This window comes from Dendropsophus ebraccatus, chromosome 3, assembly GCF_027789765.1.
Source record: "Dendropsophus ebraccatus isolate aDenEbr1 chromosome 3, aDenEbr1.pat, whole genome shotgun sequence".
Classification (NCBI taxonomy): domain Eukaryota; kingdom Metazoa; phylum Chordata; class Amphibia; order Anura; family Hylidae; genus Dendropsophus; species Dendropsophus ebraccatus.
The window spans coordinates 170006346-170033601 of record NC_091456.1 but is presented as its reverse complement, the minus strand read 5'-3'; the positions used below and the strand labels follow the sequence as shown (position 1 = coordinate 170033601).

The 27256-nt window shown below is 47.2% G+C and overlaps 1 protein-coding gene across 1 annotated transcript; it reads left to right on the top strand.

Moving 5' to 3' along the window:
- Positions 1-27181, top strand: C7 (complement C7). The gene is made up of 11 exons (XM_069963556.1): positions 1-65; positions 152-216; positions 3092-3258; positions 8685-8913; positions 11292-11469; positions 14460-14547; positions 15349-15481; positions 15629-15820; positions 22505-22592; positions 23800-23984; positions 26843-27181. Exons 1-11 carry the CDS (start codon positions 1-3, stop codon positions 27007-27009), a joined length of 1557 nt encoding a protein of 518 aa, XP_069819657.1. The 3' UTR covers positions 27010-27181.
- Positions 27182-27256: the final 75 nt, after the last annotated feature.

Genomic DNA, 27256 nt, shown 5'->3' with positions numbered 1-27256 from the left:
ATGACCCGAAGGTCCTCAACCCTACAGTCTGGAGAGCAGCCAGTGGGTGTGGCCTGGGGCCTACAGTGGGTGTGGTTTGCGGGGTGTGGTTTGTCACTAGTAGTATATTATGATGTTCTGAAGCAGCTGCGCTATATGCTGGAATTTTTAGTACGAAAATTACAGCTAAAAGATTATATCTGGTTCTTTATAAAGTAAGAGGCTGTACTTATAAAGGTGAGTGGTGCTACACTGACATCATAATACACATAGAACGTTATATTACACACCTCAGCTGCTGCAGCACATCATAATACACACCTCAGCTGCTGCAGAACCTCATAACAAATCCCAGCTTCTACAGCACATCATAATACACACCTCACTTGCTGCAGAATCTCTAAACAAATCCCAGCTACTGAAGAGCCTCACAACACACACCAGCTGCTGCAGAACCTCATAACATCCCAGCTGCTGCAGAACCTCATATACTCCAGCTACTGAAGAACCTCACAACACACCCTAGCTGCTGCAGAACCTCACAACACACCCCAGCTGCTGCAGAACCTCACAACACACCCCAGCTGGTGCAAAGCCTCACAACACACACCAGCTGCTGCAGAACCTCATAACATCCCAGCTGCTGCAGAACCTCATATACTCCAGCTACTGAAGAACCTCACAACACACCCTAGCTGCTGCAGAACCTCACAACACACCCCAGCTGCTGCAGAATCTCCCAACACACCCCAGCTGCTGCAGAACCTCATATACTCCAGCTACTGAAGAACCTCACAACACACCCTAGCTGCTGCAGAACCTCACAACACACCCTAGCTGCTGCAGAACCTCACAACACACCCCAGCTGCTGCAGAACCTCACAACAAACCCCAGCTGCTGCAGAACCTATGATAGAGGGTCTAAAAGCTGGATCCAGATATAAATGATGAGGTCGTGTGCACAAGGTTGCAGCCTGCCTCCCCCCATGCTGATGAGGCATAAGGGGCAATGGGGCAGTGGTAAACCCCCCCCCCCCCCCCATTTTAAGACTCAATAGCTGAGATGAGCTGCGGGACTGAGAGTCCATTTACACAGAAACAGACAATAAATGGGCAACAGGTCTTAAAGGAAAGCCTGAGATTTCTCCTCTTTTCAAATCCATTTCTGGCTTTGGCTTCAAATGTTATCTGTCAGATAATATTTCTGTGTAAATGGACCCTAAGCCATTCATATATAGAGAGCTGTTTGCATAATGCTATAGATAGCCGCCATAGCTCCAGTCTGAAGAGGGTTGTTTGTTATGAGATCATATGAGGAATATCACCCAGCAACTTTTTAGCTACCTGGTCCTGGCACAGTAGGGTCCTGATTCTCCACAGAGAGATTGCATCCACCCTGGCACTGGTCTATTCACTACTGTGATAAGGTCTGCACCCCAAGACTGTGATCTGCAACTCTTTTTTTTCCTGCCAAACACATCAAGTTTTCGCTCCACATTTAGGCTATGTTCACACTACGTAAAACTACGGCCGTAGTTCTCGCCGCAGAACTACGGCCGTAGTTTTGTGGGGTGGGACATAGCTTTATTTTTAATGGGATCCCGGCCGGAGCTTCATTGTGTGCTATGGGAAGCTCTGATGCGGGCGCGCTGATGCGCCCGCATCAGAGCTCCGCGGTCGGAAAGATCACCGGCCTTAAGTACCGGCCGAGATGATCTGGGCTAAGACCGGCCGGGGTCACGGAACGGCCGGTTGTTCACGTAGTGTGAACATAGCAAGTGCTGAATACAGGGGCGTAGCTAGGATTCATGGGGCCCCATAGCAAAAAACTGTATGGGGCCCCCCTCCCCTACACACTATAAAATTTTATATATAATATATATACTCGGTGATGTGGCAAAAAAAATAAAAAATTGTGGCCAGAGGCAGAATCCTGCGTGCAGCCACAACAGTGACTGGCAGAGGAGAAAGCCAATGTCTACATGTTCTGTCCATCCACTGTATTTAACTATAACAGCCTATTAGGAGCATCATGGTTATATACATAGGAGCAGGAGCAGACTACCTTCTGCTTAACCCCTCATGTACTGCAGTGTGTAAGTGACCCAGTGTTCTCTTACATGTTGCAACACAAAAAAGGGTTAATACAGAAGACAATTAGCTCTCTCCTTCACTACTCTTGCACTGATAACCCATGACCTCTGCAGGAGCTCAGAGAACAGAGGTCAGAGGTTATCAGAGTAGTGAGGGAGAGAGCTAATTGTCTTTTGTATTAACCCTTTTTGCAGCATGTAAGAGAACACTGGGTCACTTACACACTGCAGTACATAAGGGTTTAAGCAAAAGGACACAGGAGGCTCTTATCTTCCCCGGGCCCCCTCCCTCTACTGGCCCCATAGCAACCGCCTTCCCTGCCTTCATGGTAGCTACGCCACTGGCTGAATATCCATAGACTAATGTATGCTATGCTTCAGCTCTACTGCATCTAAATAAACACATCATTACTGTCAGCTACAAGCCATAGGTCATAGCAGCTGCTGCAGAACCTCTTGGCAGGGCAGAACAAGGGGCAGGTAGGCATTTCTATAAAGCTAGGTGTATTTCCCACAGGCTGCAGGTCCTGATAGGATTAGCAGTCTGCCCAGAGCTGTTCTCCCCCCCTTAGGCACCAACTATGCATAGCCTGGCAGGAGCCCCTCACCCTTAGCCCCAGCACAGTGGCAGCAGCACCTGCAGGGCAGCACTGAGCACCAGCTGGGGGAGGACTTACTTCCTGGGCTCTGCAGCTCCTGTCCTAGCTACTTCCAGCCACCGGATGTCACCAAAGATAGCATTGAGCACACGACTGGGGGTGGGACTTCTGTGGGGGTGGGGCTTATGGAGGCAGAGGCGGGGCTTCCTGAAACATACCCAGGACATGATTTTGCCAGGATTGTCTCCTCAAATATGGGACAGTCCCGGCAAAATCGGGACTATTGGCAACTATGGCTCTCTCACCTGTGGGACCGCAAAAATATGGAGCCGACCCTAGACAAAAGGGACACAAGAGCATTGCATGGCCTATAAAACCACACCCAACTTCACACATACAGCTTGTCCTTCACATTTGCAGGAAACAGTGGGAAAGAAGTTGAAGGCAAGGCCATTGTGAAGGGAGGAGAACCCAAATTTATCTCTGCGCTGAACTATATCTCCATTGATGACCCAGTCGCAAATAACCAACGCTACGCGTCCTGGGCGGGTTCTGTAACAAATCTGCCCAGCATCATAAAGTTTAAGGTCAGTACTATGTATCGCTAAAAATCTATATATCTATGTATCGCTAAAAATCCAAACTGTCTATGGCTAGAATAAATTATAAAGCTAAAAGAAAGGACGGCCTTTCATTTTGGATCTTGTCTATAAAGGGTAAATGGCTACAAAGAGTGTCTCTACCTCTGGAGATCTAATAATATATATAGCACATATAATACATGGAAAGCCCATTAATGTCAAAAAGAACTGTGTAGTACCTCTTTCCTCCTGTGGTGGTGCTGCAGGAAAAGGAAACACTTGCTGCAGATGACGGCTGATGTGTCTGTGAAAAGCCTTGTACTCCAAAGTGGAGTGGTGATGAGGTTGTATATGAATTTCCCCACCAGATGTCACTATGTATAACTTTGTATGTGTTACACAGCTGTAGTCACTATAAGGTTACTGTCTTGTTATGTGATTCTGTGAACCAATGAGAGATACTCTTTTCCTTCTACCTATCTCTAGCTTCTTTTCTTTACATACTCTCTTCTTCACCACTCACAGGGACTCTTACACACCCTGTAGGAAGTAGTCACATGAGGAGATGAAGTGTAGCATCACTTAGTCAGTTTTCCTCTGATTCTCTAAGGAGAAGGACACACACAGACAAGGCATCCCTGATGTACTTAGCCAGGGCCTGGCTCTGCCAGGTTCCCTGTCCTTGACAGACCAGCTGTACTAGTGGACAGAAACATGTATGGAGAACACAGACACTTTCTTTCAACAAGTTATACCTACAGACACTTAGCAGTGCAAAGTCAGAGATCACCCCAACCCACCCGAGAACCTCTGTTAATGGAGCTGGGCGGTATCCTAGACAGAGGAACTCACCCGGAAAGAGCAAAGCAACCGTATAAAGTCCTACGTACTCTATCTCGCAGCGAAGGTGACACAGAAATATTTTAGACACTTAGCTACTCTCAGGTAACCAAGACTGGGGCTTGTGTCACCTTCGTAGGACGGGTACCCCGACACTGCAGGGCAGAAGATGGTTCTAGCGACATTAAGGTCAAAACACGGGCACAAGTATTCACTTCACAAGTATTCTTCTTCAAGTATTTCTTCTCACAAGTTCCGGCAGAGCACATTACTACAATGGGTTGGGGCTCTCCTGACAAACTCCTCTCAACTTTTCTAAACTCTTCTACTCTTATCAGCACTAAACCAAACCAGCATTGCTACTCTACCTCAGCACTTAAGCAACTCTCAGCACAGATTCAGTGAGCTCAAGTTTGTATCCCAGAAGTCACCTAGGGAAGAGTTATCCTGTATTGTAAGAGACTTTCCGTAAAACCACTTTATTTATTCTACTGGGAGTCAGTGGTTATTGCAGCAGCACCTACACACAGGCTACACCATTTTCCCCTTTCTGTGGGTAGCGGTACCGACAGTTCGGGTGGGTCATCTCTCCACTCTGGACCACAGTGATAAGAGCCCAAGGGACCCCTCACAGCCCTGCAGGTCACCAACCATTGGGGAACAATATAGCCAGCCACTAAACAAAGCCGGTATACCATCTTATCTGTGTGTTGAACCAGCACTGGCATCACGACTACATCCTCACTGGCTGAGCTATATTCCAACCACCGACACATCATCATCCCAGCAGTTGGGCACTAAAACAGGTTCGACCACCACATATCAGTCCAGGCTGTTTAGCTCACAGAGCATTGCCTGGACTGGGTACAACTGTTTTAGGCTGTAGTCCAGGCTCTTGGGGGAGTTGCTTGGTGTCTCCTCAGAGGATTTTATGATTTCTCTTTGCATTTCTTCATACGCGGCTGAAACATAAGAAGATCTATTTAAGCCATGAGAAGTTATGGTGACTTTCTTCTAGCAGGCGACACATGACAGCGCCATTTATCATGTCTTACATCGCCAGACACTTCAACACCTTTTGCATTAGGGAATATGAGAGACAAAAAGTAATTAGGGCTCTGACAGGAACCGCGCTGACCTTTCTGCATGATCAATGGCTCTGCCTGAAATATGTTTATCAATGTTATTACCATTCCGCTCACATCCCCGACATACCGCAGCCTGATGTTAGCAATGTGGCGCGCGTCTGGTCGGATGATGATCGAGGACGGGAGACGTCCATGATGAGTCAGCGAATTGAATGAAGGTGTCAAGTACATTGTATACTGACAGGGACCACAACCTAAAGGGGTACTCTGGGCTTACAGGTGGACCAGCTGCTCCTGACAGACTCACATATCTGGTGAATAATGAGGGACTTACATGGCCTCCTGTTCATAGTGAACTCTGTCCCATCCAGGCCTCTCTGGAGCCGGGGAAGGACTTGGGCCCTGTCTGTCACTGGCAGTGGACTTCTACAGTCATGGCCAAAAGTTTTGAGAATGATACAAATATTAATTTTTACAAAGTCTACTGCTTCTGTTTTTAAAATGGCAATTTGCATATACTCCACAATGTTATAAAGAGTGATCAGCTTAACAGCAATTACTTGCAAAGTCAATATTTGCCTAGAAAATGAACTTTATCCCCCAAAACACATTTCAACATCATTGCAGCCCTGCCTTAAAAGGACCAGCTAACATAATTTCAGTGATTGCTCCATTAACACAGGTGTGGGTGTTGATGAGGACAGGGCTGGAGATCAATCTGTCATGATTAAGAAGGAATGACACCACTGGACACTTTAAAAGGAGGCTGGTGCTTGGCATCATTGTTTCTCTTCTGTTAACCATGGTTATCTGTAAACACGTGCAGTCATCATTGTACTGCACAAAAATGGCCTAAGAGGGAAGAGTATCGCAGCTAGAAAGATTGCACCTCAGTCAACAATCTATAGCATCATCAAGAACTTCAAGGAGAGAGGTTCCATAGTTGCCAAATAGCTCCAGGGCGCCCAAGAAAGACCAGCAAGCGCTAGGACCGTCTCTTAAAAGTGTTTCAGCTGCGGGATCGAGCTACCAGTAGAGATGAGCGAACCTGCTGGATTTTTGGTTCGTAAGAACCAGAAATCTCAGCATCTGACTCCCGCTGGAACGCCTGGAAAACTGGGATACAGCCTATGGCATAGGCTGTATCCCACTTTTCTAGGCGTTCCTTACGCTGTATCCACCCGCTGCACGGAGCGAGCAGACAGCGGGAATCAGATGCCGAGATTTCTGGTTCATACGAACCAGAAATCCGGCAGGTTCGCTCATCTCTACCAGCAGTGCAGAGCTTGCTCAGGAATGGCAACAGGCAGGTGTGAGTGCATCTGCACCCACTGTGAGGCGGAGACTCTTGGAGCAAGGCCTGGTCTCAAGGAGGGCAGCAAAGAAGTTACTTCTCTCCAGAAAAAACATCAGGGACAGACTGATATTCTGCAAAAGGTACAGGGAGTGGACTGCTGAGGACTGGGGGAAAGTCATTTTCTCTGATGAATCCCCTTTCCGATTGTTTGGGGCATCTGAAAAACAGCTGATTCGGAGAAGACGAGGTGAGCACTACCACCAGTCTTGTCTCATGCCAACTGTAAAGCATCCTGAAACCATTCATGTGTGGGGAATCGGCTCTCTCACAGTCTTGCCTAAAAACACAGCCATGAATAAAGAATGGTACCAGAATGTCCTCCAAGAGCAACTTCTCCCAACGTCCAAGAGCAGTTTGGCGATCAACAATGCCTTTTCCAGCATGATGGAGCACCTTGCCATAAAGCAAAGGTGATAACTGAATGGCTCAGGGAACAAAACATAGAGATTTTGGGTCCATGGCCTGGAAACTCCCCAGATCTTAATCCCATTGAGAACTTGTGGTCAATCATCAAGAGACGGGTGGACAAAGAAAAAACAGCAAATTCTGACAAAATGCAAGCATTGATTGTGCGATAATGGACTGCTATCAGTCAGGATTTGGTCCAGAAGTCAATTGAGAGCATGCCAGGGAGAATTGCAGAGGTCCTGAAGAAGAAGGGTCAACACTGCAAATATTGACTTGCTGCATTACCTCATTCTAACTGTCAATATAAGCTTTTGTTACTCATAATATGATTGCAATTATATTTCTGTATGTGATAAAAACATCTGACAAATCTGCAAGAACAGCGCCACCCCTGTCCTCAGGTTGGGTGTGGTAATACAATTCACCTCAATTCAGTTCAATGGAACTTAGCTGCAAAACCCCACACCCAAACTGAAGACAGGAGAGTTGCTGTTTCTGTGAAAAAGCGGCCATGTTTTTCCAAGCCTAGATAATCCCTTTAAAGGTGCTGATGCCGAATGGATCTGTTTGGCGCAGTGTACAGTGCCAAACAGGTGCTGTACACTTTAAGTTATTTTTTATTAATGCACTATGCATGTTACACTGTAATGGGTAAAATTCAGACAAGTTTGGGTGTGGTATTGCAGCTCAGTTCCATTGAAGTAAATGAAGTTGAATTGTAATACCACACACAACCTAAGGATAGGGGTGGCACTATTTACAAAAAAAAAACTAACAAAAAACAAAACAAAAAAGCAGCTATGTGTTTTAAATCCTGGATAAACCCTCGAGCAGAATTTTGAATGCAGCTCTGGATAGGGGTAAAAGAAACTACAGATATTTTCCCAGATATTGAGAGAAATGTTGCACATAGACAATGTTTTTATCAGCCTGACAGAGAAGGGCACCCCAAGGACGTATATACTGTATGCCTTCCCGTAGCTGCCTGCTGCGTCCTATTAACCTTCTTCTGCTATGCCGCAATATTCCTATATAAAGGATAAATGCAAGAACAGACAATGATTTATGTGCTGGCGTTCGTATAAATGTGCCCTTGCGTAAAAGAGAGAAAACCTTAAAGGGGCTGCCCGCCTTATAAAGAAAGGTGCCGAGGTTTTTGTCTGTTCACAGGGGATCGGTTGAAATCTGAACGGAGATCTGGTAACAAGTGTTCAGTTTTCCCACAGCACCTCCACAGGGGAAATGATGTATTACATGGTTCTCATTAAATTCAATGGGTTTTCGGGTCCTCCATGGGGAGGTCCTCTTTATAACTGTTCTCTGCTAGATGAGGGTCCTGAATGAGACACCCCCTCTGTTAGCTAACAACGCCCCATGTCTTCTAAACCAGACAGCCCCTTTTAGGATAGCCCATCTAAATATTCTACAAATGGTCTTGCATTGAATGTCGACCAATATCTGATAATATAAAGGCTGTTATAATCTCTGTGGACATCGATTGTCTAGTACTAGAAAAACAGGCTTGTTTTTTTTTTTCTGGAAACAGCGCCACACATGTCCATAGGTTACAAGTGGTATTGCAGCTCAGTTCCATTCACGTCAATGGAGCTGCTGAGTGGCAATATCAAACCATAAACAAGGGTTGTGATGTTTTTGGAAGAAGGCAGCCATCTTTTCCCAGTCCTCCACAACCCCTTTAATAGATGTAACCTATTGCCTATTTGCTTTCTTCCCCCTAGTTGACTCCATTATATGAGTTGGTAAAAGAAGTGCCATGTTACTCGGTTAAAAGACTGTACCTGAAACGAGCCATCGAGGAGTATATGAGTGAGGATAGTCCATGTCGGTGTAAACCATGCGAGAACAAAGGGCTGCCACTGGTCGTGGGCACAGAGTGTGTGTGCCACTGTAAGCCGTTCACCTATGGCTCTGCCTGTGAACAAGGCTTCCTGGTCGAGGATGATCCCGGTATGTTTCATACTTATATATCTATCCCATCCTTGAAGGAAATGTCACATACATGTATCCCCATCCAAAGTGATTGCCATAGAGCCAGTCATTGTGGCATGGCTGCTATTTTGTACATGGGGGTAAACTTTTAGGATATTATGTCACTCTCCTTGTTCTCTTATTGTGAGAGCGGAATGGGCCTGTAGAATAGAGAAGTTTTGGTTTTACCTCTCAGGCACAGTGTGGATCCTCTGGAGAAAGGAGTACTCTGGAAAAAAATCCTTTCAAATCATCTAGTGTCAAAAAATTCTGTTTAAAAATCTCAAGTCTTCCAGTAGTTATCAGCTGCTGTATGTCCTGCAGGAAGTGGTGTATTCTCTCCAGTCTGGCACAGTGCTCTCTGCTCCGGACATGGACAGAGGTGGCAGCAGAGAGCACTGTGCCAGACTGGAGAGAATACACCACTTCCTGCAGGACATACAGCAGCTGATAAGTACTGGAATACTGTAGATTTTTAAGTAAATTTCAAATCTGTATAACTCTCTGGAACCAGGTGATATGAAAGATTTTTTTTTTTGCCAGAGCACCCCTTTAAATCCTGGATAACCTCTAACCTTTAACCTTTTTTTTAAATCTTTTAACTTGTGAGAGATGATAGCAATACAGACACATCAGAGATGTACTGCAGCACCTATACGTGTCGTTCCTTTGCATCTGTGACGGCTCATAGAAAGGGAAAGTGGAAAATGGACCAGAGCAAGATGAATTCTAACCTAGATAATAGGGGCCATGTCCTGCTTTGTAGTGATGTGAATGCTGGCTCCTTCAGAGAAGTGAAGCTTAGCTCTAGTGTCTGTAGCGGAGGCTCTATTGATCCTGTGCTTTATCCAGGTGATAAAACGCGTCGCCTTTGTGGCTGCGGCTGACATAGAGAAGGTTTATAGAAGGAGGCTTATAATGTTCATATGGCTGTGCTCATGTATTGTAGCCTCTGAAGCCAAGTTCTGCTTCCGCGCAAGCAGTCTCATGTCCAAGGAGAAGTGATGAAGAAAATTCTAAGCCCCCTTTCTATTAGGATGTCGTATAGGGGGGCCCCCTCTTATGGCCAACCAGTCTATCTATATGAAAGTAATATGGAGAGCCCCTACTATGGTCGACCAGTCTATCCATATGGCATTCACATAGGGGGGCTCCTCCTATGGTCGACTAGTCTATCTATATGGAAGTCATATAGGGGGGCTCCTTCTATGGCCGACCAGTCTGTCTATGTGGATGTCATAGAGGGTGCCCTCCTCCTGTGGCTGACCAATTTATCTATATGGATGTCATATAGAGGCCCGCTCCTCTGGCCGACCAGTCTGTCTATATGGATATCATATAGGGGGACCCCTACTATGGCCAACCAATCTGTCTATATGGATGGTATATAGGGGACTCCTCCTATGGCCGACCAGTCTGTCTATGTGGATGTCATAGAGGGTGCCCCCCTCCTGTGGCCGACCAGTCTATCTATATGGATGTCATATAGGGGCCTGCTCCTCTGGCCAACCAGGCTGTCTATATGGATATGATATAGGAGGCCCCTCCTATGGCCATCCAGTCTGTCTATACCATTCATTAGCCACCTTGAAATGAGAGAGAATTTACTGAGCTGCAATACCTGGAACATCCACTACTAAATATACGGCACTGTTCCTTCAATCATGCCATGGGGCAGAGCCTAAAGAGTCACTGTTGTAATTTTTTTTGTTGTTGCAGAAATCAATAGTCCAGGCGATTTTCAGAAACTTTGTAATTGGGTTTATTAGCCAAATATGCCATTATCTGCATTTAAAAAGCCTTTTCCCAGGTCCCCCCTCCCTCCTCTTTTCCATCCACTGAAAAAAATCAGGAAATTGTGACTTGTTGCATCAGACACAACCCTGTCTGTTCTAGGGAGAGGGGAGGGGGGAGTTAGCCAACAGCAGAAAGCAGATAACAGAGAATTACAGGCACAGAGCTTGGTGACAGCTGTAATCAGAGCTCAGAGAGGTCAGTGGTGACTGTCAGAGGAGATAGAGGGTGAGGTATTTGTAGATTAACTCTTTGTTGTCCTGTTTTGGTCTTTTATTTAGCTCTCTCCATAGGAGAACAATGAAGACAGGGGGGAGAGCTTCAAACTGCTTTTTTCATGATAAAAATGCATTTTTCGGCTAATAAACCCAATTACAAAGTTTCTTAAAATCGCCCGTACTATTGATTTCGGGAAAAAAAAAATTCACGACAGTGACACTTTAAAGATTTTCATGCAATATATACATGTGTTGTATGTTAAATGCTTCATGTGTTTGTGTGATGTGTAGTAATAATGTATAGACCACCATATTGTTCAGCCATGTTTTGTTTTTTTCTTTAAGGAGTTATTGATGGTAACTGGGGCTGCTGGACCTCCTGGAGTACCTGTGCCTGGAGCTCTGATAGACGAGTGAGGAGCCGGGTGTGTAACAATCCTGCCCCTTCTGGTGGGGGGAAGAACTGCATTGGAATGCCAATAGAAAGCCAAAAATGTGAAGAGGATGAGTTACAACATTTACGGTACATATAAATATAAATATAATTGTTTACATATAAATATAATTGTTGGTCTCCAGAATCCTTCTGTTTATCTGAACTGGTGTAACATATAGGGGGAGACTTGTAATAGAAGAAAACTTGAGAGTGCACTCACCATAAAAAACTTTCTTTATTGGATCCTTTTAAAATCGCAAACTATAGCAGACAACGGCATGGCACGCCAGCACCCTCCACTGATCGTTACAGCTGTTTTGTGCTAATCACAGCACTTCCTCTGACGTCAGAGGAAGTGCTGTGATTAGCACAAAACAGCTGTAACGATCAGTGGAGGGTGCTGGCGTGCCATGCCGTTGTCTGCTATAGTTTGCGATTTTAAAAGGATCCAATAAAGAAAGTTTTTTATGGTGAGTGCACTCTCAAGTTTTCTTCTATTACAAGTGTTGGATGGACTATATGTATTCGAGTGGTTTGCACCACTTGAACTGCGTTCACAATCCGTTTCCCTTATAACCTGCAAAAACCTAATTAGTATCCTGTCCTAGGTGTCCTGTAGTGCCGACTGCTTTGCCTACATTTTTTCTGATATAGGGGGAGATTTATCAAACATGGTGTAAAGTCAAACTGGCTCAGTTGCCCCTAGTAACCAATCAGATTCCACCTTTCATTCCTTACAGAGTCTTTGGAAAATGAAAGGTGGAATCTGATTGGTTGCTAGGGGCAACTGGGCAGTTTCACTTTACACCATGTTTGATAAATCTCCCCCATAGTGCGGTCACAATTACAAGTACCTCCTCATGTACAGTTGCAGTAACCAGGGGTTGCCAAGTGTTGTTAAGCTGGGTGAGAGGTTGTGTACTGCTGAGGTACTTATCACGATGGCCAGCAGTGGTATGCACTCACCCCTGGGTATACTGAAGAACAGAGGAGCCACAGAGTCCAGCAATTAACTTAACCAGGAATACGTTTACTGAAATCTTTAAGGTGGCAGTGCACACTATACAGTTCTTTCAATCAAGGTGTAATACACAGAATAGTTTCTTCACAGTTTTCACTGGCAATAATATATATCTCGACAAGTCACAGCTTTGCTGGAGGAAAATATAGACGTACTTTACACAGTCTATAGTTACTTAGCTTTAGTTAAGTTATTCAGCAGTGGTGACCGTGGACTGCCGGTAGGTTGAGGAGGTAGTTGGGCCCCTATCCAGATCCTTGAGTATTCAGCTGTGGTGACTTGGTATAGGGAATGAATGTCCGCCTATTGCTGTCTTTTGGGCACCGAGTGACACTACACCAGAAACGTAGGCCCACCTAGTGAGAGAGCTGGCCATCGGGATGATCTCTAAGGAAGCCTAGCAGCTTGCAGTGGAGTTTTTGGCTATATGCACTTACCTAACTACGGATAGAGTATTCAAGAATGACCTTCAGGATGTGAGGAGAATGCCACCCAGCGTGGATAGGATTGACCCATGTTTTTTCTTCCACAGCCTCACCGTGAGCTGGACATAGTTAGGAGGTTAGGTGTGCTAAGAGGAATAAAGTATTGCAAGTACACTCTGATTCAGTGTTTGTACCCACAGATGGGCCCTGGCCTCTAGGCCAGGCCCTGGATAAACCTCCTCAGCAGGCTATCTCTCCCTTCTCTTCAAAATACCCTCTAACTAATAGGAACATCTGCCAGAACATGCCACAGCTGGCGCCAACCCCACTTTATATACCTTCAGGGGACTCTAATTGTACAGGGAGACTAAGGAAACCCTCTCTTCGGGGGTGCAGTATCTCCTGGGGTTCATTATCTCCTAAAGTTCAGTATCTCCCGGGGTGCAGTATTTTGTGGCGTTCAGTATCTCCTAGAGTTCTGTATTTCCCAGGGTGCAGTATGTCCTGGGGTGCAGTATTTCCCCGGCTGTCACATGTCCTGGGGTGCAGTATTTCCTGGGGTGCCACATCCCCTGGGGTGCAGTATGTCCTTGGGTGCAGTATTTCCCAGGGTGCCACATCCCCTTGGGTGCAGTATCTTCTAAGGGTGCAGTATTTTCCGGGGTGCCACATCCCCTGGGGTGCAGTATTTCCCAGGGTGCCACATCCCCTGGGGTGCAGCATGTCCAGGGGTATAGTATTTCCTGGGGTGCCACATCCCCTGGGGTGCAGTATTGCCCGGGGTGCATTACTTCCCGGGGTGCCACATCTCCTGGGGTGCAGTATCTCTTGGGGTGCAGTATTTTCCGGGGTGCCACATCCTCTGGGGTGCAGTATGTCCTGGGGTGCAGTATTTCCCAGGGTGCCACATCCCCTGGGGGGCAGCAGGTCCCTGCAGAGTACTGTTGCTGGTTTGGGATATCACGGTGCGGTGCACATTGTACTCCTCGCCCGCACTGTATTGCAGCCACAGAAATGACTTAATCAGATTTAATCTGGACTAATGTGCGGAGATACGGGCCGCATCTGCCATGTGCTAATATCGTGTCTCCCGCATGACATGTCCTCTCTAGAAACGCTCACCTGTTCTGACAACTGTCACTGCCACTTTGTCACCGACCAGACAAGGCGCTTCATCATCTGTGAGACGTGGCCTCCAGCTTTACATATACAAATTATATACATTTACACAAAGGTCACTGGTCGTGTCCCGGGGGACTCCCCTGAAGTCACCTACATTAGTAGTTGTTACTATAGATTAAGATTAACAGCAGTCCTCCTCATCATCATCATCATCATCACTGCATGTATGCCTGCTGTCCACAAGACCTGCACACAATAGAGTACCGCCATATTGTCTCCACAATACTATAGCTGGGCAGGAAGAACATCAATATATGTGCAGGGTATACATTTATCCCTTTAGGTTGTATGTAGTATTACAACTGGGCTTCATTTACGTCAATGGAACTGAGTTGCAATACCACACACAACCTCAGTATAAGGCTGGCACTGTTTCTGGAAGAAAGCAGCCATGTTAAGTGGTTGCTAAGCAACTTAAATACTAAATAATCCTTTCTCTTTCTCTTCAGCACCGTGGAGCCGCACTGCTTCGATGTCCAAATATTACCCACACGGTTCTGCTCTGCCCCCCCTCCTCTGCAAAACGGATATATCCAGGTATGGCGTCTATCACCTCCAACCAAGACCGGATTTACTCCATTGTTATAGTAAGCGTTCCATCAACATCCATTTTTACATGTAGATCGACCCGAAACTTAAAGGGGTAATTCACAAAAAAAAAAAAAAAAAAAAAAAAAAAATATATATATATATATATATATATATATATATATATATATATATATATATATTAAATCAACTGGGGCCAGAAAGTGCCACAGATGTGTAATTTAATTCCATTAAAAAATCTCAAGTCTTCCAGTACTTATCAGCTGCTGTATGTCCTGCAGGAAATGGTATTCTTTCCAGTCTGGAGAGCATGAGAGGTTTTCTATGGGGATTTGCTACTGCTGTGGACAGCTCCTGACATAGACAGAGGTGGCCGCCGAGGGCACTGTGTCACACTGGAAAGTATACACCACTTCCTGCAAGACATACAGCAGCTGATAAGTATTGGAAGTTGGAGATTTTTTAATAGAAGTACATTGCAAATCTCTAGCACTTTCTAGCACCAGTCGATTTGAAAGATAAAAATTTGGGGTGAAAAAAACCCTTAAAGGGGTTATCCAGGCTTAGAAAAACATGGCGGCTTTGCGTGTGACATTGCAGTTCCTCCCCAATAAAAGGACTACAATACCAAGTTGTAAACAAATTTGGTGGTGTGCCTGGAAGACAGCAACCATATATATTTTTTTAATCTGGACAACCCCTTTAATTCCTGTGTTCAAATGGATATTGGTGGGTTGGTGACCTTTTAAATGTGTTTTTTTTTTTTATGTGCATTGTGTTTCATTACAGGACGACGATGGCATTTACCATGCCGGTGAACGGATCATATATACATGCAACAAAGACTATTCACTGGTGGGTGACCCCATCGCCGAGTGTAAGGACAACCTTCAGTGGCAGGTCAATGCCATGCAGTGCCAACGTGAGTATACATACCAGGTCACATAGTGCAATAATCAATAGGAAGAGATTAGTGATAGATCTTTAGAGGAAATCCAGTCTATAGGAATACTAATGGATTTACACTGATACAATCCATATTGTTAATGCTCCTTATATATCTTCTCAGGAATAATGTGCTCCTCTCCTGACCTTCCGAGTAACATTAGAGCAGCTCCCGAGAAATACCCTTATGAAGTTGGGGACAAGCTGAAGCTGTCATGTCCTCCCGGCCTGGACTTGGATGGTTCGGATGTTATTCAGTGCACTTCTAGCCTAACGTGGAATCCGCCTATAAAAAGCATTCAGTGTGTAAAGAAGGGTGAGTGCAGTGTCCCAGAGCGGGTGTCCACTGCTTTATCTATGCAGGTATAGGTCGGTATTATGTATGTATATGCTCTGAGACTGAGGTCTGTAGTATGCTGCTCCCACCACCAGGTGTCACTGTGACTTGAACCTTATATAGCACGAGAAGGAGAAACTGCTAAAGGTTAACTGTTTACTGTATTGATTGTATGCATTCTATGCCACTCTGTGAGATTCTGTATTCCTCTAACCTATCCTAGAGGGTTATTTTAATCTTCCTGCCCAATTAGAGCCCCCCTGAAGAAGTATGTATATTGGGGTTGGAGTCAGTCGGGGAGGTCTTTTGTTAGTACTGTTCTGTTAGTTCCAGACAGAGTACTGAGAAAGAGACTTTCCTAAGGAGATTCTTTCAGGGCCTGGCCTAGAGACCAGGACCCATCGCTGGGCCACTACCCTGAATCAGAGTGTGCAGGCAGAACTTTAGTTTCCCTTTAAGTACACCTGATTACTGAGCCATGTCTGGCTAGAGAACCTTACGGTGAGGCTGTGGGGAAAAAGCGCAGGACAAAACCCTAGCCACGTCGGGCAGCTATGCCTCTTCTTCTGAACACTGCACAAATCTGCAGGAGGTACTCTATACGTCAGTAGCTAGGTAAGCACACTTAAAGCCGAAAACTCTACTGCACGCTGTTAGGTTTCCTAAACGGTCACCCCAATGCCTAGCTTCTCCCACTAGGTGGGCCTCTGTTCCTAATGCTGTGTCACTCAGTGTCCACAAGATAGCATAGGTGGATGTTCATTCCAGTGAGCATAGGGTTTTTCTCTTCTAACAGCCCCCAACTGAGTACCCTCAGTCTGGATAGGGTCCCTAACCTCTAACCGGCAGTCCACTGTCACCACCACTGAGTCAACTAAATTTAATCAGAGTAACTAACATCAAGCCAAAGTGTTCAGAGGCTGTGTAAAGTACTTATCTATATATCTACCAGCTGTGATCTACATTAAATTTAGGGGTGAGAGCTGCTACAGGACTTTACAGACAGGTGCAGTAGGGGAGAAGCAGCTTAGGGGGAGAGCTGCTGCAGGACATTACACTGGAGAGTAGCAGCTTAGAGGTGAGACTTTCTGCAGGACATTATACAGGAGAGGAGCAGCTCAGGGGTGAGAGTTGCTGCAGGACATTACACAGGAGGTAAGCAGTATAGGGGTGAGAGCTGCTGCAGGACATTACACAGGAGGGAAGCAGTACAGGGGTGAGAGCTGCTGCAGGACATTACACAGGAGGGAAGCAGTATAGGGATGAGAGCTGCTGCAGGACATTATACAGGAGAGGAGCAGCTCAGGGGTGAGAGCTGCTGCAGGAAATTTCACAGGAGAGGAGCAGCATAGGGGTGAGAGCTGCTGCACGACATTATACAGTAGAGGAGCAGCTCAGGGGTGAGAGCTGCTGCAGGACATTTCACAGGAGAGGAGCAGCATAGGGGTGAGAGTTGCTGCAGGACATTACACAGGAGGGAAGCAGTATAGGGGTGAGAGCTGCTGCAGGACATTACACAGGAGGGAAGCAGTATAGGGGTAAGAGCTGCTGCAGGACATTACACAGGAGAGGAGCAGCATAGGTGTGAGAGCTGCTGCAGGACATTACACAGAAGAGGAGCAGCTTAGGGGTGAGAGCTGCTGCAGGACATTACACAGGAGAAGGGCAGCATAGGGGTGAGAGCTGCTGCAGGACATTACACAGGAGAAGAGCAGCTTAGGGGTGAGAGCTGCTGCAGGACATTACACAGGAGAAGTGCAGCATAGGGGTGAGAGCTGCTGCAGGATATTACACAGGAGAGGAGCAGCATAGGGGTGAGAGCTCCTGCAGGATATTACACAGGAGAGGAGCAGCATAGGGGTGAGAGCTGCTGCAGGATATTACACAGGAGAAGGGCAGCATAGGGGTGAGAGCTGCTGCAGGACATTACACAGGAGACGAGCAGCATAGGGGTGAGAGCTGCTGCAGGATATTACACAGGAGAGGAGCAGCATAGGGGTGAGAGCTGCTGCAGGATATTACACAGGAGAAGAGCAGCTTAGGGGTGAGAGTTTCTGCAGGACATTACACAGGAGAGGTGCAGCTTAGGGGTGAGAGCTGCTGCAGGATATTACACAGGAGAGCAGCATAGGGGTGAGAGCTGCTGCAGGACATTACACAGGAGAAGGGCAGCATAGGGGTGAGAGCTGCTGCAGGAAAAGAGCAGCTTAGGGGTGAGAGCTGCTGCAGGATATTACACAGGAGAAGGGCAACATAGGGGTGAGAGCTGCTGCAGGATATTACACAGGAGAGGAGCAGCATAGGGGTGAGAGCTGCTGCAGGACATTACACAGGAGAAGAGCAGCTTAGGGGTGAGAGCTGCTGCAGGACATTACACAGGAGAAGGGCAACATAGGGGTGAGAGCTGCTGCAGGATATTACACAGGAGAGGAGCAGCATAGGGGTGAGAGCTGCTGCAGGATATTACACAGGAGAGGAGCAGCATAGGGGTGAGAGCTGCTGCAGGACATTACACAGGAGAAGGGCAGCATAGGGGTGAGAGATGCTGCAGGACATTACACAGGAGAGGTGCAGCTTAGGGGTGAGAGCTGCTGCAGGATATTACACAGGAGAGCAGCATAGGGGTGAGAGCTGCTGCAGGACATTACACAGGAGAAGGGCAGCTTAGGGGTGAGAGCTGCTGCAGGGCATTACACAGGAGAAGGGCAACATAGGGGTGAGAGCTGCTGCAGGATATTACACAGGAGAGGAGCAGCATAGGGGTGAGAGCTGCTGCAGGATATTACACAGGAGAAGAGCAGCTTTGGGGTGAGAGCTGCTGCAGGACATTACACAGGAGAAGAGCAGCTTTGGGGTGAGAGTTGCTGCAGGACATTACACAGGAGAGGTGCAGCTTAGGGGTGAGAGCTGCCGCAGGACATTACACAGGAGAGGAGCAGCTTAGGGGTGAGAGCTGCTGCAGGACATAACACAGGAGAGGTGCAGCTTAGGGGTGAGAGCTGCTGCAGGACATTACACAGGAGGGAAGCAGTATAGGGGTGAGAGCTGCTGCAGGACATTACACAGGAGAGGAGCAGCATAGGTGTGAGAGCTGCTGCAGGACATTACACAGAAGAGGAGCAGCTTAGGGGTGAGAGCTGCTGCAGGACATTACACAGGAGAAGGGCAGCATAGGGGTGAGAGCTGCTGCAGGACATTACACAGGAGAAGAGCAGCTTAGGGGTGAGAGCTGCTGCAGGACATTACACAGGAGAAGGGCAGCATAGGGGTGAGAGCTGCTGCAGGATATTACACAGGAGAGGAGCAGCATAGGGGTGAGAGCTCCTGCAGGATATTACACAGGAGAGGAGCAGCATAGGGGTGAGAGCTGCTGCAGGATATTACACAGGAGAAGGGCAGCATAGGGGTGAGAGCTGCTGCAGGACATTACACAGGAGAGGAGCAGCACAGGGGTGAGAGCTGCTGCAGGATATTACACAGGAGAGGAGCAGCATAGGGGTGAGAGCTGCTGCAGGATATTACACAGGAGAAGAGCAGCTTAGGGGTGAGAGTTTCTGCAGGACATTACACAGGAGAGGTGCAGCTTAAGGGTGAGAGCTGCTGCAGGATATTACACAGGAGAGCAGCATAGGGGTGAGAGCTGCTGCAGGACATTACACAGGAGAAGGGCAGCATAGGGGTGAGAGCTGCTGCAGGAAAAGAGCAGCTTAGGGGTGAGAGCTGCTGCAGGATATTACACAGGAGAAGGGCAACATAGGGGTGAGAGCTGCTGCAGGATATTACACAGGAGAGGAGCAGCATAGGGGTGAGAGCTGCTGCAGGACATTACACAGGAGAAGAGCAGCTTAGGGGTGAGAGCTGCTGCAGGACATTACACAGGAGAAGGGCAACATAGGGGTGAGAGCTGCTGCAGGATATTACACAGGAGAGGAGCAGCATAGGGGTGAGAGCTGCTGCAGGATATTACACAGGAGAGGAGCAGCATAGGGGTGAGAGCTGCTGCAGGACATTACACAGGAGAAGGGCAGCATAGGGGTGAGAGTTGCTGCAGGACATTACACAGGAGAGGTGCAGCTTAGGGGTGAGAGCTGCTGCAGGATATTACACAGGAGAGCAGCATAGGGGTGAGAGCTGCTGCAGGACATTACACAGGAGAAGGGCAGCTTAGGGGTGAGAGCTGCTGCAGGACATTACACAGGAGAAGGGCAGCATAGGGGTGAGAGCTGCTGCAGGATATTACACAGGAGAGGAGCAGCATAGGGGTGAGAGCTGCTGCAGGATATTACACAGGAGAAGAGCAGCTTTGGGGTGAGAGCTGTTGCAGGACATTACACAGGAGAAGAGCAGCTTTGGGGTGAGAGTTGCTGCAGGACATTACACAGGAGAGGTGCAGCTTAGGGGTGAGAGCTGCCGCAGGACATTACACAGGAGAGGAGCAGCTTAGGGGTGAGAGCTGCTGCAGGACATTACACAGGAGAGGTGCAGCTTAGGGGTGAGAGCTGCTGCAGGACATTACACAGGAGAAGAGCAGCTTAGGGGTGAGAGCTGCTGCAGGACATTACACAGGAGAAGGGCAGCATAGGGGTGAGAGCTGCTGCAGGATATTACACAGGAGAGGAGCAGCATAGGGGTGAGAGCTCCTGCAGGATATTACACAGGAGAGGAGCAGCATAGGGGTGAGAGCTGCTGCAGGACATTACACAGGAGAAGGGCAGCATAGGGGTGAGAGCTGCTGCAGGACATTACACAGGAGAGGAGCAGCACAGGGGTGAGAGCTGCTGCAGGATATTACACAGGAGAGGAGCAGCATAGGGGTGAGAGCTGCTGCAGGATATTACACAGGAGAAGAGCAGCTTAGGGGTGAGAGTTTCTGCAGGACATTACACAGGAGAGGTGCAGCTTAGGGGTGAGAGCTGCTGCAGGATATTACACAGGAGAGCAGCATAGGGGTGAGAGCTGCTGCAGGACATTACACAGGAGAAGGGCAGCATAGGGGTGAGAGCTGCTGCAGGAAAAGAGCAGCTTAGGGGTGAGAGCTGCTGCAGGATATTACACAGGAGAAGGGCAACATAGGGGTGAGAGCTGCTGTAGGATATTACACAGGAGAGGAGCAGCATAGGGGTGAGAGCTGCTGCAGGACATTACACAGGAGAAGAGCAGCTTAGGGGTGAGAGCTGCTGCAGGACATTACACAGGAGAAGGGCAACATAGGGGTGAGAGCTGCTGCAGGATATTACACAGGAGAGGAGCAGCATAGGGGTGAGAGCTGCTGCAGGACATTACACAGGAGAAGGGCAGCATAGGGGTGAGAGCTGCGGCAGGACATTACACAGGAGAGGAGCAGCATAGGGGTGAGAGCTGCTGCAGGATATTACACAGGAGAGGAGCAGCATAGGGGTGAGAGCTGCTGCAGGATATTACACAGGAGAAGAGCAGCTTAGGGGTGAGAGTTTCTGCAGGACATTACACAGGAGAGGTGCAGCTTAGGGGTGAGAGCTGCTGCAGGATATTACACAAGAGAGGAGCAGCATAGGGGTGAGAGCTGCTGCAGGATATTACACAGGAGAAGAGCAGCTTAGGGGTGAGAGTTGCTGCAGGACATTACACAGGAGAGGTGCAGCTTAGGGGTGAGAGCTGCTGCAGGATATTACACAGGAGAGCAGCATAGGGGTGAGAGCTGCTGCAGGACATTACACAGGAGAAGGGCAGCTTAGGGGTGAGAGCTGCTGCAGGGCATTACACAGGAGAAGGGCAACATAGGGGTGAGAGCTGCTGCAGGATATTACACAGGAGAGGAGCAGCATAGGGGTGAGAGCTGCTGCAGGATATTACACAGGAGAAGAGCAGCATAGGGGTGAGAGTTTCTGCAGGACATTACACAGGAGATGTGCAGCTTAGGGGTGAGAGCTGCTGCAGGATATTACACAGGAGAGGAGCAGCATAGGGGTGAGAGCTGCTGCAGGACATTACACAGGAGAGGTGCAGCTTAGGGGTGAGAGCTGCCGCAGGACATTACACAGGAGAAGGGCAGCTTAGGGGTGAGAGTTGCTGCAGGATATTACACAGGAGAAGAGCAGCTTAGGGGTGAGAGTTGCTGCAGGACATTACACAGGAGAGGAGCAGCTTAGGGGTGAGAGCTGCCGCAGGATATTACACAGGAGAGGTGCAGCTTAGGGGTGAGAGCTGCTGCAGGATATTACACAGGAGAGGAGCAGCATAGGGGTGAGAGCTGCTGCAGGATATTACACAGGAGAAGAGCAGCTTTGGGGTGAGAGTTGCTGCAGGACATTACACAGGAGAGGAGCAGCTTAGGGGTGAGAGCTGCTGCAGGATATTACACAGGAGAAGAGCAGCTTAGGGGTGAGAGCTGCTGCAGGATATTACACAGGAGGAGGTGCAGCTTAGGGGTGAGAGCTGCTGCAGGATATTACACAGGAGGAGGTGCAGCTTAGGGGTGAGAGCTGCTGCAGGATATTACACAGGAGGAGGTGCAGCTTAGGGCAGGCACAGATATGACGGATAGGTCTCCAGGTTCCTGTTAGACAGGTCAGGTTCTGTCTACCCTTTTGCTCTTGCTATCTTATCCTTAAAGTATAAGGCTCCAGTAAACAGTATATATTACAGTATAATATATGCGGCCTCCATATTCTTCTCATATTGCAGAGACCCCAAAAGTTGATGACTCTAAATGCAAACCATGGGAAAAGATCCAGGATTCTAAGTGCACCTGCAGAATGCCGTATGAGTGCGGGTAAGACCAGCGGCCACTCACCATCGTCCCTTTAACCCCTCTTTCCTATGTAAATGATTACTAGCAGCGAGGAGCTCGGGGCCCAGACTCTGAAGACTGACAGGATCCGCAGCTTCTGGATTATTGGAGTTTACACATAAAAGAGAGATCACACTCACTGACTGCAGCCGGATTCTTTATTTAGTTACATTATAGATTTTTCAGTCAGTGAACAAGAGGAAGCAGCCAGGTATCTAACATATGCGAGGAATGGTGGATGTACGTGTCAGACGTCAGATGCCGAACAACCGTCTAGACTTCGATCGCTTCAGTATGTTAGATCAGCAGGAAGAATGGCGTGAATATTAATCTGCCGAAATGAATCAGCTGCTAAATAATAGATAAGAGATTCAGCACAATAGTCCGGCCCTCAGCTAAGAGTATGCAGCGTAGACAATGCTCTGTGAGCTCTGCAGCCTGGACTCCAGACTGATACATTGTACATAGCTAGCCCTGCTCTCAGCTGAGAAGTGATACAATTGTATCCAGTCTAGACAATGCTCTGTGAGCTCTACAGCCTGGACCCCAGACTGATACATTGTACATAGCTAGTCCTGCTCTCAGCTGAGATGTTATACAATTGTATCCATTCTAGACAATGCTCTGTGAGCTCTACAGCCTGGACCCCAGACTGATACATTGTACATAGCTACTCCTGCTCTCAGCTGAGAAGTGATACAATTATATCCAGTCTAGACAATGCTCTGTGAGCTCTACAGCCTGGACTCCAGACTGATACATTGTACATAGCTAGTCCTGTTCTCAGCTGAGAAGTCATACAATTGTATCCAGTCTAGACAATGCTCTGTGAGCTCTACAGCCTGGACTCCAGACTGATACATTGTACATAGCTAGTCCTGCTCTCAGCTGAGAAGTGATACAATTGTATCCAGTCTAGACAATGCTCTGTGAGCTCTACAGCCTGGACCCCAGACTGATACATTGTATATAGCTAGTCCTGCTCCCAGCTGAGAAGTGATACAATTGTATCCAGTCTAGACAATGCTCTGTGAGCTCTACAGCCTGGACTCCAGACTGATACATTGTACATAGGTAGTCCTACTCTCAGCTGAGAAGTGATACAATTGTATCCAGTCTAGACAATGCTCTGTGAGATCTGTGTATAGACTAGTCATAATAAACATGGTGTCCTGTATTTGCTTCTCAGCTCTTCACTGGATGTTTGCGCTATTGACGGAAGAAACGGCAAATCTGTGGCGCTTACGGTCTGTAAAATGCTCGCCCTCCAGTGTCTGGGGAGGACATACACCCTGACTAAGGACGCTGACTGCAAGTTCCCCCAAACAGCAGAGCGGTCATGTGACTCGTGCCACTTGTGGGAGACCTGCTCAGGTATAGCGTCTCCATCATTTCTACATGGTTTTTGCTGGATACATATCTGGGAAATCTGTTACATTGTTTGTCACATCTCCCATACAGCGGCCACTACAGGATACATGGGGTATTACATGGTGTCTGTTTAAAGGGCTACTCCGGTTAAAAATAATTGTTTTCAACTGGTGTCAGAAATAGTGACTAGCAAGTACTAAAATGCTAGGGTGCTCGCTACGCAAGACGAATATTTTCCGATACTCTGGTGCTCGTTTCGAGTAACAAACCCCATTAAAGTTAATGGGAATCTCGAGCATTTTTGCAGGGGACCAAAGTTCGGTAGAGATAACGTCGTGTAAAAACCTGTCAACCTCAGAAAATGATGGAAACACAACGGAAATGGACAGGAAACAGCAGGGGCAGCATGTATGGACGCCTCGGAGGCTGCCTAATCGTATCATTATGCCTAATTCTGGGCAACAGCCGGGTGGTCAACCTTAATACAATAGTGCTGACCCAAACCAAGATGGGCAAGGCACATGTGCTGGCATATGTTAGGAAAGCTCCCAACTAGGTGCAACTGGGAGGAGTGTTGGTGTAGTCTATGGAGTCTGTGTGTACCAGGTACCAGGCGCTGTATGTTTTAGAGCACCCATTACACTGCACACTGCACAGCCAGGTGCACTACAGATCCCAGCAAGCCAAGGTACAGCAGCAGCAAAAATGAGTACTGAGAGGACTTTGGGCAATTTCTTTGGGGTCTAGGTGGGCCACGTGCTGTCCCCTTTCTGGCACCAGTCGCTCTGCACAGTGTGCAGCCAAGATGGCGGTAGCTGCACTACAAATCCCAGCCAGCAGCCAAGAGTAGGCCAAAAATAATGTAGTTGTAGCTCTTAGAAGGACTATTGGGTTCTTTGTGGATGATTCCTGCCTAACAGACACTATTTTCCCCCACCCTAACACTCTCCCTGACAGACAGCAGCTCTCTCCCTAAGCTCATCCGGCCTGCGTCTGAAGCGAGCATCGCAGTACCTGATTCTTGTATGCCCAGGTCATCTGATCTGGCGAGCCAATCACTGCTATCCACATGTAGGGTTCCCACGTGATGCTACAAGCTCCCAAAGCCTCTCCTGCATGATGATTGGCTGAGAAAAAGCCCCCAAACATGCAGATGCCATTGTCTCGAGTATTACGAGATACCATCGAGTACCCTAATACTCGAACGAGTACCAAGCTCAGACGAGCATGCTCACTCATCTCTAGTCAGAAAGTTATATAGATTTGTAAATTACTTCTATTCAGAAATCTCCAGTCATCCAGTACTTATCAGCTGCTGTATGTTCTGCAGGAAGTGGCGTATTCTTTCCAGTCCTCTCTGCTGCCACCTCTGTCCATGTCAGGTACTGTCCAGAGCAGGAGAGGTTTTCTTCGGGGATTTGCTACTGCTCTAGACAGTTACTGACATAGAAAGAATTAGCTGCAGAGAGCACTGTGTCAGACTAGAAAGAATACGCTACCACCTGCAGAACATACAGCAGCTGGTAAGTACTGTAAGACTGGAGATTTTCAAATAGAAGTCATTTACAAATCTATTTAACTTTCCAACACCAGTTTATTTACAGACAATTTTCACCGGAGTTCCTCTTTAAATGAACAACTGGCCATGAAATACATATAGTTGCAAGAAAAAAGTCATCCCTAGAAGTCCCTGTATTTCTGCATTGCTTATAAATAAGGTCTGATTGATCTATAAGTCACATTTAGGGTGCGTTTACACAGAAAGATTTATCTGACAGATTTTGGAAGCCAAAGCCAGGACTGGATTTAAAAAGAGGATAGATCCCAGTCTTTCCTTTATGAACTGATCCCTGTTTATAGTCTGTTCCTGGTTTTGGCTTCGAAGATCTGTCAGATAAATCTGTCTGTGTAAATGCACCAATAGCCTTTCATGTATTTTATTGAGCACACTGAGTAAACATTCACAGTGCAGGGGGGAAAAAGTAAGTGAATCCTTTAGAAATATCCCTTGAATTTTTACATGCTAGTAAAATATGTTTTCTGTCAAAATTATAGACCAACAAAATGTAAGTGAACAATTGGATTTAGTAAATTTTTGATCCCCATTGAGAATATGCAAATATGTTTCAGTTCATCCTCATTTCTGGGATGTCCCATGTGTGCAGCACCCTAGGTCAGCATCTCCTCCATAGAATCAAAGGGGTTGTTCACAATTTTTTTGCCAGAGATTTGTAATTTACTTCCAGTACTTATCAGCTGCTGTATGTCCTGCAGGAAATCGTGTTTTCTTTCCAGTCTTACACAGTGCTCTCTGCTGCCACCTCTGTCCATGTCAGGAACTACCCAGAGCAGTAGCAAATCCCCATAGAAAACCTCTTCTGCTCTCCAGACCGGAAAGAATACACCAATTCCTGCAGGACATACAGCAGTTGTTAAGTACTGGAAGACTTAAGATTTTTTAATATAAGTAAATTACAAATCTCTTCCATTTGCTAAGACCAGTTGATTTGAAAGCGATATTTTTGTGAACTAGCCCTTGAAGGGTTTATCAAGGATTCAGAAAAAAAATGCTGCTTTTTTTCACAAACAGCGCCACCCCAGTCCCCAGGTTGTGTGTTGCATTGCAATTCAGCTTCACTGAATTTAATGGAGCTGAGTTGTAGTAGCACAACCTGCAGAGCTGCTTTTGAAAGATGGCAGATTATCCCTTTAAGGTCCTGATTTACCCAAACACAAATCTTTTAACTTTAGTTGGTGTTCCTGTGTCTCCCTTTATATGGTTGTAGTCGATGATCTGTACATTGCCCGGGCACTCCAGATATCAGCTGTAATTGTCGCCCTCCTTCTACCTCTTTGTCTAGATAAAACCTGTGTCTGCCGAGGAGCCCGGCCCTGCCAAGCAGATGGCATCAGCATTTGTGTCCTAGTGAATGGCAAGAAGCAAACCCTGAGCGAATGTGACACTGGCATCCTCAAATGCCAGGGGGAGGAGGTGGCGGTTGTCAGCACAAGTCCCTGTGATGTCTAGAGGAATCAGACGGTTTCTTCAGTTGACTCTTATCCAGCCGGAGAAGGTGTCAGCCCCCGTCAGCCGCTCAGTGCTGGATAATGTCAGGGGCTCAGCATTCTCCGCTCTCTTCACCTTATATACCAACTTTATAAGAATAAACCTTCTGCTATACAGTACTTTGTTTTCTTATCATACCTCCACACCATGTCACAATCTTAGTGCTAAAAGACTATTTAAAGGGAAACTATCAGCAGGTTAGAAGAAT